The sequence below is a fragment of the Bombina bombina genome, chromosome 7 (assembly GCF_027579735.1).
Source record: "Bombina bombina isolate aBomBom1 chromosome 7, aBomBom1.pri, whole genome shotgun sequence".
Lineage (NCBI taxonomy): Eukaryota > Metazoa > Chordata > Amphibia > Anura > Bombinatoridae > Bombina > Bombina bombina.
In genome coordinates this window covers 449,594,512-449,608,281 of record NC_069505.1, presented here as the reverse complement: position 1 = coordinate 449,608,281, position 13,770 = coordinate 449,594,512, and the positions used below count along the sequence as shown (strand labels likewise).

At 39.8% G+C, this 13,770-nt stretch overlaps 1 protein-coding gene across 1 annotated transcript in view; it reads right to left on the bottom strand.

The window, feature by feature from the left end:
* LOC128666683 (gastrula zinc finger protein XlCGF48.2-like) overlaps nucleotides 1-13,770 on the bottom strand; it is a 150,792-nt gene that overhangs the window by 58,429 nt on the left and 78,593 nt on the right. Inside the window, exons 6-7 of the mRNA XM_053721412.1 lie at nucleotides 13,413-13,520; nucleotides 13,097-13,204 (exon numbers count right to left, since the gene is read on the bottom strand). Coding sequence (XP_053577387.1) covers nucleotides 13,097-13,204; nucleotides 13,413-13,520 — 216 coding nt within the window. The remainder of the gene's footprint in view (nucleotides 1-13,096; nucleotides 13,205-13,412; nucleotides 13,521-13,770) is intronic.

The window sequence follows — 13,770 nt, the reverse complement described above, 5'->3', positions numbered from 1 at the left end:
AAAGGAACTCCATAGAGGCGTGCTTCTGTTCCATCTTATCACAAAGGAGGAAAGCACACCAAGAAGCATCCGTAATGTCCGAATAAAAAGGACCCTTACTGCCACTTTGACTGAAACTATTTACTCAATAGTCCAAAACAAAGAAATGTGCGTACAGTCTTGCATAACGTAGACAAACGTCAGAAAAGTACATATAAATTTGAGTGCCTGCAAATCTAGGGATGCAGGCACGTTCAGAGAAAGGGGTACCCATTGTGGGGAATTTGACCAAAACAAGTTACTGACTCTTTTAATCTTAAAAAACAGTAACTAGATATTCCACAGCGCAGAAAAAACTTAAGTAAACAAAAGTTTATTTTCAAGACCAGCTATTAGTTAGAGTGTACAGGACCAAAGTCCCCCTTGTGCGCCATGTCTTATTTTAAATAATCTTCCATGAAAGCATTGGGAACAGAACAATCTGAACGATCCATATGAAAATTGAGACAGAACAGAAAAGCAACAAATGTGTTGGACAGTTGTCAAAAACAAATGCACTGCTTTATGCGACTGAAAGAAGAACAATTAGATAAACTCTTTACTGTCACTTTAACCACGGTTTCATTGAAATCCCAATACATCACTCAGGAAAAACCAGATGAAGGTTTTCATGAAAATGTCTGTCTATCCCTGAATGGGATACTGACCATAGGCGTAAAAGACGGAAAGAGTCTTAAGTGCCGCAATTTCTTATGGGTACACCATATAAGTACCAAGCTGTAAAGCATCAAATAAACACGTTACTATCTCTTAAAAATGAAGAAACTTTATTTTATCTGTGCTACTGTCTCTTTAAAAATAAAACTGCAAGAACTTATTTTCTCGTCTCCAAAAAGAAACACATCAGCACGCACGTAACAGGAATGTCAGCGAAGACTGCTGAGATGAGCCGTCAGTAGTTATCTGCCTTAATATTTGCAAAGTGAGAGCATGCTACTTAAGAATCTGTTAAACTTGCTACTAACGGACATTGCTATGTACAAAGAGCAACAATTCCCTTGTAAGGAACCACAGAGCACTGCATGTGGGGGTATGAAAGGTCTATGTAATGACCAGTGTTAATGGACACCTGTAAAGGATCATTTATTAACACACCATACAAACATTACTGTTTCTTTAATCATAAAGTAACATTCTCCCTCGTGTTTTAAAAGCAACCTCTGTGCATATGTAGGACACTTGAGGGAAAAACAGAGTACTGCATGTGAGACATGACAAGTCTGTAGCAAGTATTGACAAGTGTCAACAGACTCCTGAACAACAATCTATAATAGAAGAAGGAGCATTTATTAGTAAAAAATCAACACACCACAAAAAACGTTACTGTGTCTTTAAAGTATAAAGTAACCTTTTCTTTAGTGTTATATAAGCAACTCCCATGCTATATGAATGACACTTGAGGGGACCATATTCTGTAAGATCAAATGTGAGCTTTAGTTAACCTCAGAGAAGCCTGCAGAAGTATCTTAAAATCTCAGTCCCCACGTATCCTAAGCAGTTGTGGACACAAACGTTACTGTTTTCCAGTGCTTTGTTTTATTAATTTGAGAAACAGAGTGTCTTGAACCCAAATCCGGAGCGTATTGTCAACGCTAACGGACACACAGAGGGGAAGAGCTTTCAAGCACCAAAGACTCACCGGACGGCGCGCAACCTCTCAACTGTATGCTGATTGAAACACAGCTGAGGAGGCATCCAGCGTGCCGTCGGAGATATGTCAGATAAATGGCCCTCAACGGCAGACCACGAAGCTCCGCCCATCGTGGGCGTAAACAGGATCACCGAGAAAACAACACAAAGTCAAAAGGCGCGCACACAATGGCGCGTATCGAAACTCCGCCCATCGTGGGCGTCGTTCTCAAGCTCCCATGCGGCTAACAATATTTCTTAACAAAAATAAAGCCGTCGGGAAAATCAGTGCAACACAGTAGAAGGGACGTTCCCTACTGAAATAGACGTAGCATCATGTGAAACAAGGCAATATAAAACTCCCTGTCTGCTTTACTGTAGACATAAGCCGTAGCGAGCAGGGGTACCCGTCATGGAATCATTTACACTCATTTCTTGTTGTAAAACACTTGATAACCTCTACTGACAGTTGCCAAGTAATATTATTGGAAGCATTCATAACATGTAATGTAAACACCCAGTCTGCCAGCTCCCTGACAAGAGTAGAAGCCGTAAGATGCAGGGGCACGCAATATGTCAAACCTAACAGTCACATAAGTCCTACATAACACCCAAGAGTGAAATAGGAAAACCCTCCCTGTCGGCTGATAAACAAACTAGAAGCCGCTGGAGTTTGTAGGGAAGAGATAACAAGTTGCCTCTGAACACAGAGTTGCCCATGAAAAACTAACCCCCATAACCTGGATATGTTTTCATCAATAAAGTGCCAACTCCTTTCTGTGTACATACCATTTTTTCTCCAGTATAATCCAGAAAATAAAGTTGAGCACTTACCTTAGAAGGTTGCCCGGTAGTAGGGCATCTCACCCGGCTTGTGAAGTTCTTTCCTCCCCTTCACATTGGCCTGTGGAAAACAAAAAGTGCTGAGCATATTTTCCCTCAGACTTTTACAAACAGGGCAGCATACAAGCTATGGGAGACGCAGTGAGAATAATGTCCCACAAGTTCCTATTACTTTAAAGCCACCAGATGCTTCTCTTTTTGTATTGAAGAGACTGATCTGGTCTAGGCTACACCCCAGAACAAAGTAGCACACTGTAGCACTACTTAAAAAATAATAAACACTTGATTGAAGAATCTATAACTAACACCTCACTCTGCCTCTTCCTATCACTAACACAGGCAAAGAGAATGACTGGAGGGGGAGGGAAGGGAGGAGCTATATATACAGCTCTGCTGTGGTGCTCTTTGCCTCCTCCTGCTGACCAGGAGGCGATATCCCATAAGTAAGGATGAAATCCGTGGACTCGTCATATCTTGTAAAAGAAACATAAAAACGTTACTGTCACTTTACATTTTAAACTGTGATTTTTTTTATTCCCTTTATAAATTTATGTGTAGATAGGCTAAAAAGCTTAAATAACCCTGCAGAACACCTCTATACCTCAGCAGTACTTTGCCGAGGTACCTACCTTCCTCTGAGCAGGAGCCGTTTCTTCACAAACACAATCGGAACCTAGCAGCAGTTGCAGAAGTCGGTCTCCGGATTAAAACACGCATATATAGCAGAAAATGCGTAGTATGACAGGAAGATGTACAACTTCACCTTATAATGAAGTGGGAAGTGAATAGAAAGGGCGCGCAATCAACTGCCGCTTCCTGAAGTACCGCCCATTGTGGGCGTGCCAATAAGTAATCTCCCGGTCGGCTATTATTAATTATGAAACCGCCGGGAGATGTGAAACCACCACATATTAAATCCAGCTCCAGTGCCTGCGTCTAAGCTGCCCATAGTGTCCCCTATATCTCTAGGAGAATCTATGCCTTTTATAAAGAGCCTAATTTCAATGAGGTCTGTCCCATTTTTAAAAAACAAAGTGCCCAACCTTTTTCTGAGTTTTTCTTTCTACCCCCAGAAATAAAGCCAGCACTTACGTCATATTCTGCCTGACAGCAAGGCAGCTCCCAGGTTTGAGAGGTCCTCTCCCTCACATGGACCTGAAAATAAACGAGTCCTGAGTAATATACCTCAAGTTTTCAGGTTTAGGGCAGCATCAGTATATGGGAGGCGCAGTGAGAATTATGTCCCACAAGTTCCCATCACTCTAAAGCCACCACTGCTCTACTGAAGAGACTGAAATGGACTACGGCTACACCCTAGGACAAAGCAGCACAATCTTGTACTACTTTAAAAATAATAAACTCTTGATTGAAGAATCTTTTCTAACACCTACTTTTCCACCTCCTTGCTCTTAACGTAGGCAAAGAGAATGACTGGGGTCGGAGGGAAGGGAGGTGATATTTAACAGCTTTGCTGTGGTGCTCTTTGACGCCTCCTGTTGGGCAGGAGTGATATTCCCAACAGTAATTAGATGATCTGTGGACTCATTGTGTCATTAAAAAGAAAACATTTTAATAAAAAATGTTTAAAAACATAATTTATGTAAGAACTTACCTGATAAATTCATTTCTTTCATATTAGCAAGAGTCCATGAGCTAGTGACGTATGGGATATACATTCCTACCAGGAGGGGCAAAGTTTCCCAAACCTCAAAATGCCTATAAATACACCCCTCACCACACCCACAAATCAATTTAACGCATAGCCAAGAAGTGGGGTGATAAGAAAAAAGTGTGAAAGCATAAAAAATAAGGAATTGGAATAATTGTGCTTTATACAAAAAAATCATAACCACCACAAAAAAGGGTGGGCCTCATGGACTCTTGCTAATATGAAAGAAATGAATTTATCAGGTAAGTTCTAACATAAATTATGTTTTCTTTCATGTAATTAGCAAGAGTCCATGAGCTAGTGACGTATGGGATAATGAATACCCAAGATGTGGATCTTCCACGCAAGAGTCACTAGAGAGGGAGGGATAAAATAAAGACAGCCAATTCCGCTGACAATAATGAAAAAAACTGAAATTATAAGCAGAAGAATCAAACTGAAACAGCTGCCTGAAGTACTTTTCTACCAAAAACTGCTTCAGAAGAAGAAAACACATCAAAATGGTAGAATTTAGTAAAAGTATGCAAAGAAGACCAAGTTGCTGCTTTGCAAATCTGATCAACCGAAGCTTCATTCCTAAACGCCCAGGAAGTAGAAACTGACCTAGTAGAATGAGCTGTAATCCTTTGAGGCAGAGTTTTACCCGACTCGACATAAGCATGATGAATCAAAGACTTTAACCAAGACGCCAAAGAAATGGCAGAGGCCTTCTGACCTTTCCTAGAACCGGAAAAGATAAAAAATAGACTAGAAGTCTTTCGGAAATTTTTAGTAGCTTCAACATAATATTTCAAAGCTCTAACTACATCCAAAGAATGCAACGATCTTTCCTTAGAATTCTTAGGATTAGGACACAATGAAGGAACCACAATTTCTCTACTAATGTTGTTAGAATTCACAACCTTAGGTAAAAATTTAAAAGAAGTTCGCAACACCGCCTTATCCTGATGAAAAATCAGAAAAGGAGACTCACAAGAAAGAGCAGATAATTCAAAAACTGTTCTAGCTGAAGAGATGTCCAAAAAGAACAATACTTTCCATGAAAGTAATGAATGTCCAGAGCAAGCATATGCTCAAAATAGAAGAACCTGAAAAACCTTCAGAACCCAATTAAGACTCCATTGGCTTAATGACAGGTTTGATACGAATCAAAACCTGAAAAAAGTGATAAATATCAGGAAGTAACACTGCCTTATCCTGATAAAAAATCAGAAAAGGATATTCACAAAAAAAGAGCAGATAACTCAAAAACTCTTCTAGTAGAAGAAATAACCAAAAGGAACAATACTTTTCCAAGAAAGTAATTTAATGTTCAGAAAATGCATAGTTTCAAACGGAGGAGCCTGTAAAGCCCTCAGTACCAAATTGAGACTCCAAAGAGGATAGATTGAGTTAATGACAGGCGTGATATGGACCAAAGCCTGCACAATGAATATCAGGATGATTAGCAATCTTTTCTGTAATAAAAAGAACAGAAAGAGTAGAGATTTGTCCTTAACAAAGAACTGAAGACAAAATCTTATCCAAACCAACCTGAAAAAATAATAAAATTCTATGAATTTTAAAAGAATGCCAAGAAAAGTAGGTCTTCCAGACTCAATATAAATCTTTCTAGAGACAGTTTTATGAGCCTGAAACATAGTATTAATCAATGAGTCAGAAAAACCTCTATGACTAAAAACCAAGCGTTCAATCTCCATCCCTTCAAATTTAATGATTTGAGATCCTGATGGAAAAAAATGGCCTTGAGAAAGAAAAGGTCTGGTTTAAACAGAGGTGTCCAACGTTGGCAACTGGCCATCCGAATGAGATTCGTATACCAAAACCTGAGAGGCCATGCTGGAACTACCAGCATAACAAACAAATACTCCATAAGAATTTTGGAAGAAGAACTAGAGGCGGAAAGAAATAGGCAAAAAGATAATTCCAAAGAAATGTCAATGCATACACTACTTCCGCCTGAAGATTCCCAGACCTTAATAGGCCCCTGGGAAGTTCTTTATTCAGATGAGATGAAAAACATATCTGGGTAAGAGAGACCATTCTCTCGGAGGAAAAGCTGGATTTAACAGAGATAATCCGCTTCCCAAATATCTATACCTGGGAAAAAAAACACAGAATTTAGATAGGAGCTGGATCTAGCCCAAGCTGATATCCGAGACACTTCTGTCACAACCTAAGGACTAATAGTCCTACTCTGATGATTGACATACACCATAGTAGTGATATTGTTTGAAAAACATTAAACGTCTCTTCTTCAAAAAGAAACTAACTGAAAAATTCTGAGAAAACACGGAGTTCTAAAATATCAAATGGTAATCTCGCCTCCTGAGATTTCCAAACCCCTTGTGCTGACAGAGATCCTCAGACAGCCTCCCAACCAAAAAGACTCGCATCTGTAGAGATCATGGTCCAGGTTGAAAGAAACGAAGAGACCTGTAGAACTAAATGATGGTGATCTTAACCATCAAATCAAGAGATAAATATTAGGATTCGAAGATTTAAAATGTGAAATCCTAGAATCCCTGCACCATAATTCTAAAAGACTGGAAAAAGTTCTTTCTATTGAAAATGAGCAAAGGGAATTAAATCCAATGCTGTGGCCATAAGACCTAAAACTTCTATGCATATATAGCAACTGAAGGAAATAATAGAGACTAAAAGGTACCGACAAACGGAACACAATAAAATTGTCCCTTGTCTGATAGAGACAAAGACAGTGACACAAACTATCTGGAAACCTAGAAAAGATGACCCTTGTGTGAGGAATCAAGAGCTTTTGAAAAAAAGAACCTCTAACTATGTCCTGAAGAGCAAGTGAATCATATGAGATTCCGCATCCTCAGAAAACAGAAAAATGAAAATATGCATTTATTGTATCTAATGAAAACAAATAATGCTATCACTGACCAAAAAAAGGCAGAATAGTTTGAATAAAACTCCAAAACCCATTTCCTAAAAATGGAACTGGAAGAAATACCCGAAAAGATTCCAGGTCTGAGCAGCGCTTGAACCCCATGGGAGCCCAGCCATGCTTCAACAGAACCCAAAATATATAGGACCCAAACACACTTAAAGAGAGTGTTAGCCTTACTGGAATAAAATCAAAGAAATTTGGACTGAATAGAACCAAATAAATTTCAAAGAAGTCTTAACCTGTCCCTTGCCAGCCAAGCTGGAATACGGCACGTACATCGCAATATTAGGGAGCTGATTTTGAACTGAAAAATTTCCAATTATAAACATGTTACTTGGGAAAGAATTCAGGAATTTGTTCCTTAATAAGTACAACCAAACTAGTATAAGCTTAAAGTTTTAGTCTTAGAACTCAATCTTGAAGCCCAGAGTAACAGTTAAGAATTGAATCCAATTATAAAACAAATAATTGATTATCTTAGAACAAAAGAAATATGGATTTTTTTTTATTTTTTTAAAAAATCACAAAATTCTTCTAGCTAAAATAGCTAAAGACATAGATTAACCCTCATTTGCGAAAATATTCAATAAAATGAAGACACAAATGAAATTATTAGCATGATAGTCCAGTTAAAGGAACAGTCAATACAGTGGACTTGCATAATCAATAAATGCAAAACAACAAGACAAATGCAACAGCACCTAGTCTAGTAAATGTTGTCCCTTAAGAATGCTAAAATAAATCATAATCTGATACTTGATCTTAAAGTAAACAGAACAAAAAATGAAGCAATTGCAACATCCAAATAAATCACAGGACCAAGAAAAGTACCTGAAACTAAATAATTTTCCATAAATAAGATACAACCATCTAAAGGAAAATAAATACTATTTTGCTATAGAAACAATAGCATAATTAGTAGGAGTAGAGATAGCCCCAATAAATTGGAGAACCCTCCAAATTGAATTTAACTGCTGGCAAAGAATATAGTTTAAAACCTTTGAAGAAGGAATAAAAGAAAATTCTCAGCCTATTCCATTCCCTAGTATGAGGAATTGGAAAGAAAACTTCTGAAAACACAGAAGAATAAATAAGCAGAAATAGTGTCAGCTAGTCTTAAAGAACTAGTTACCTTAATATCCAAAATAATCAACACCTTTTCAACAAAGAACAAATGTACTTTAATAAAAAAATAATAAAAAAGTAGATTTGTTAGTGTCAATATCTGATGAAGAAAATTCTGAAAGAGAAAAAACATCATCAGAGAAGGATAAAACAGTATGTTGTTGGTCATTTGAAACTTCAATAATTAAAAAAGAAGTGAAAGAGACCTAAAAAATGTATTAGAAGGCACGAAGTCAGACAAAGCCTTTAAAATAGAATCAGAAAAATATTTCTTATAAGTCTTCTAAATATTTCTTGTACATAAGATGTAAGAATGGCAATAAAGCATAAATACTAATGGATTCTTCATGTAAAAGTATATCATAATAACTTATTACAAACCATAGCTAAAGATAAACATTTATAACATTTAAAATAAATTAACTTAGCTTTGGTAGAACTGAACTCAGTTAAGCGTTTTTCCAGAAGTAGCTTTTGATCCAGGGTCAATCTGAGACATCTTGCAATATGTAATAGAAAAAACAACATATAAAGCAAAATTGATCAAATTCCTTAAATGACAGTTTCAGGAATGGGAAAAAAATGCCAATGAACAAGTTTCTAGCAACCAGAAGCAATAAACAATGAGACTTAAATAATGTGGAGACAATAATGACGCCCATATTTTTTAGCGCCAAAAAAGACGCCCACAATTTTTGGCGCCTAAATGCTTTTAGCGCCAAAAATGACGCCACATCCGGTAACGCCAACACCTTTGGCGCAAAAACGTCAAAAAATGACGCAACTTCCGGTGACAAGTACGACGCCGGAAATAACTTAGAAATTTTTTTGCGCCAAAAAAGTCCGCGCCAAGAATGACGCAATAAAATGAAGCATTTTCAGCCCCCGCGAGCCTAACAGCCCACAGGGAAAAAAAGTCAAATTTTAAGGTAAGAAAAAAATTGATTATTCAAATGCATTATCCCAAATAATGAAACTGACTGTCTGAAATAAGGAATATTGAACATCCTGAATCAAGGCAAATAAATTTTTAAACACAAATATTTAGAACTTTATATAAAAGCGCCCAACCATAGCTTAGAGTGTCACAAAAATAAGACTTACTTACCCCAGGACACTCATCTACATGTAGTAGAAAGCCAAACCAGTACTGAAACGAGAATCAGTAGAGGAATCTCTACGACCGATAACAGAGAACCTATGAAATAGACCCCGTAGAAGGAGATCATTGAATTCAAATAGGCAATACTCTCTTCACATCCCTCTGACATTCACTGCACTCTGAGAGGAAAACCGGGCTTCAGCCTGCTGCGGAGCGCATATCAACGTAGAATCTAGCACAAACTTACTTCACCACCTCCACGGGAGGCAAAGTTTGTAAAACTGATTTGTGGGTGTGGTGAGGGGTGTATTTATAGGCATTTTGAGGTTTGGGAAACTTTGCCCCTCCTGGTAGGAATGTATATCCCATACGTCACTAGCTCATGGACTCTTGCTAATTACATGAAAGAAAAGCCTCCCTCTCCCACTAAAAAATAATAATCTCCCTATACCTAATGGGGCAGGTGATCTGTATCTCTCAGACACATCACACACATACACTCACCTGTACTCTGTATCCCTCAGATACATCACACACATACACTCACTTGTACCCTGTATCCCTCAGACACATCACACACATACACTCACTTGTACCCTGTATCCCTCAGACACATCACACACATACACTAACCTGTATCCTATATACCTCAGATACATCACACATATACACTCACCTGTACTCTGTATCTCTCAGACACATCACACATATACACTCACCTGTACCCTGTATCCCTCAGACACATCACACACATATACACTCACCTGTACTCTGTATCTCTCAGACACATCACACATATACACTCACCTGTACCCTGTATCCCTCAGACACATCACACACATACACTCACCTGTACCCTTTATACCTCAGATACATCACACATATACACTCACCTGTACTCTGTATCTCTCAGACACATCACACACATACACTCACCTGTACTCTGTATCTCTCAGACATATCATACACATACATTCACCTGTACCCTGTATCCCTCAGACACATCACACACATACACTCACCTGTACCCTGTATCCCTCAGACACATCACACATATACACTCACCTGTACTCTGTATCTCTCAGACATATCATACACATACACTCACCTGTACCCTGTATCCCTCAGACACATCACACACATACACTCACCTGTACCCTGTATCCCTCAGACACATCACACATACACTCACCTGTACCCTGTATCCCTCATACACATCACACACATACACTCACCTGTACCCTGTATCCCTCAGACACATCACACACATACACTCACCTGTACCCTGTATCCCTCAGACACATCACACACATACACTCACCTGTACCCTGTATCCCTCAGACACATCACACATATACACTCACCTGTACTCTGTATCTCTCAGACACATCACACATATACACTCACCTGTACTCTGTATCTCTCAGACATATCATACACAGACACTCACCTGTACCCTGTATCCCTCAGACACATCACACACATACACTCACCTGTACCCTGTATCCCTCAGACACATCACACACATACACTCACCTGTACCCTGTATCCCTCAGACACATCACACACATACACTCACCTGTACTCTGTATCTCTCAGACATATCATACACATACATTCACCTGTACCCTGTATCCCTCAGACACATCACACACATACACTCACCTGTACCTGTATCCCTCAAACACATCACACACATACACTCAACTGTACCCTGTATCCCTCAGACACATCACACACATACACTCAACTGTACCCTGTATCCCTCAGACACATCACACATGTACACTCACCTGTACCCTGTATCCCTCAGACACATCACACACATACACTCACCTGTACCCTGTATCCCTCAGACACATCACACATACACTCACCTGTACCCTGTATCCCTCAGACACATCACATACATACACTCACCTGTACCCTGTATCCCTCAAACACATCACACACATACACTCACCTGTACTCTGTATCTCTCAGACACATCACACATATACACTCACCTGTACCCTGTATCCCTCAGACACATCACACACATATACACTCACCTGTACTCTGTATCTCTCAGACATATCATACACAGACACTCACCTGTACCCTGTATCCCTCAGACACATCACACACATACACTCACCTGTACCCTGTATCCCTCCGACACATCACACACATACACTCACCTGTACCCTGTATCCCTCAGACACATCACACACATACACTCACCTGTACCTGTATCCCTCAAACACATCACACACATACACTCACCTGTATCCCTGTATCCCTCAGACACATCACACACATACACTCACCTGTACCCTGTATCCCTCAGACACATCACACACATACACTAACCTGTATCCTATATACCTCAGATACATCACACACATACACTCACCTGTACCCTGTATCCCTCAGACACATCACACACATACACTCACCTGTACCCTGTATCCCTCAGACACATCACACACATACACTCACCTGTACCCTGTATCCCTCAAACACATCCCACACATACACTCAACTGTACCCTGTATCCCTCAGACACATCACACACATACACTCACCTGTACCCTGTATCCCTCAGACACATCACACATATACACTCACCTGTACCCTGTATCCCTCAGACACATCACACACATACACTCACCTGTACCCTGTATCCCTCAGACACATCACACACATATACACACCTGTACCCTGTATCCCTCAGACACATCACACATATACACTCACCTGTACCCTGTATCCCTCAGACACATCACACACATACACTCACCTGTACCCTGTATCCCTCAGACACATCACACACATACACTCACATGTACCCTGTATCCCTCAGACACATCACACACATACACTCACCTGTACCCTGTATCCCTCAGTCACATCACACACATACACTCACCTGTACCCTGTATCCCTCAGACACATCACACACATACACTCACCTGTACCCTGTATCCCTCATACACATCACACACATACACTCACCTGTACCCCGTATCCCTCAGACACATCACACACATACTTTCACCTGTACCCTGTATCCCTCAGACACATCCCACACATACACTCACCTGTACCCTGTATCCCTCAGACACATCACACACATACACTCACCTGTACCCTGTATCCCTCAAACACATCACACACATACACTCAACTGTACCCTGTATCCCTCAGACACATCACACACATACACTCACCTGTACCCTGTATCCCTCAGACACATCACACATATACACTCACCTGTACCCTGTATCCCTCAGACACATCACACACATACACTCACCTGTACCCTGTATCCCTCAGACACATCACACACATATACACACCTGTACCCTGTATCCCTCAGACACATCACACATATACACTCACCTGTACCCTGTATCCCTCAGACACATCACACACATACACTCACCTGTACCCTGTATCCCTCAGACACATCACACATATACACTCACCTGTACCCTGTATCCCTCAGACACATCACACACATACACTCACATGTACCCTGTATCCCTCAGACACATCACACATATACACTCACCTGTACCCTGTATCCCTCAGACACATCACACACATACACTCACCTGTACCCTGTATCCCTCAGACACATCACACACATGTACTTATCTGTACTGTGTACCCCTTTAGACACATCACACATGTACACCCACCTGTACCCTGTATCCCTCAGACACATCACACACGTGCACTCACCTTTGCCCTGTATCCCTCAGACACATCACACACGTGCACTCACCTGTACTAATACTGTCACTGATTTCCTGCTTCACAGCTTCTAGTTGTCTATTTACATACAGATCAATAGTTTGTTCAGCATTAAGTGTCACTTCAGCCTTAACATCACCTGTATAGATCATAGAAATATGGTCACATTTTAGCTATTTAGCACAGAACAAGGAAATTAAAATATCTGAATGTCACACATGTACACTCACCTTTACCCAGTGTCCCTTAGATATGTCACATGCATACACTCACCTATGCCCTGTATCCTATAGACACATAACACTCCCACACTCTAAGTCCCTGCTACACATTACACATATACTCACCAATGCTACGACTTTTACATATTTCCTCCTCTGGAGCTTCTGTCATATTTCTTAGCCACTGATCTTCTGTTTGTTCAGAATTATATGAAATTACAGCATCATATTCACCTGAAGTTAAAAATTAGATTAAAATAAAATGTGACAAAAGTGATTGTGTGTAATCACTTTCCGTCACATCATGTCATGTGTAGTAAAGTGAGTTAGCGGGGAATTAGTTACATTACTAGCTGTATATACAGCCCCCACTGTAACTAAACAGAATTCCCATGTGACGTGTATGTCAGGGTTTTGTAGGGTATTCAAAATAAAATCCATTCTATATTGTTCATTAAAACCGAACTATAACCCATTTATTTTA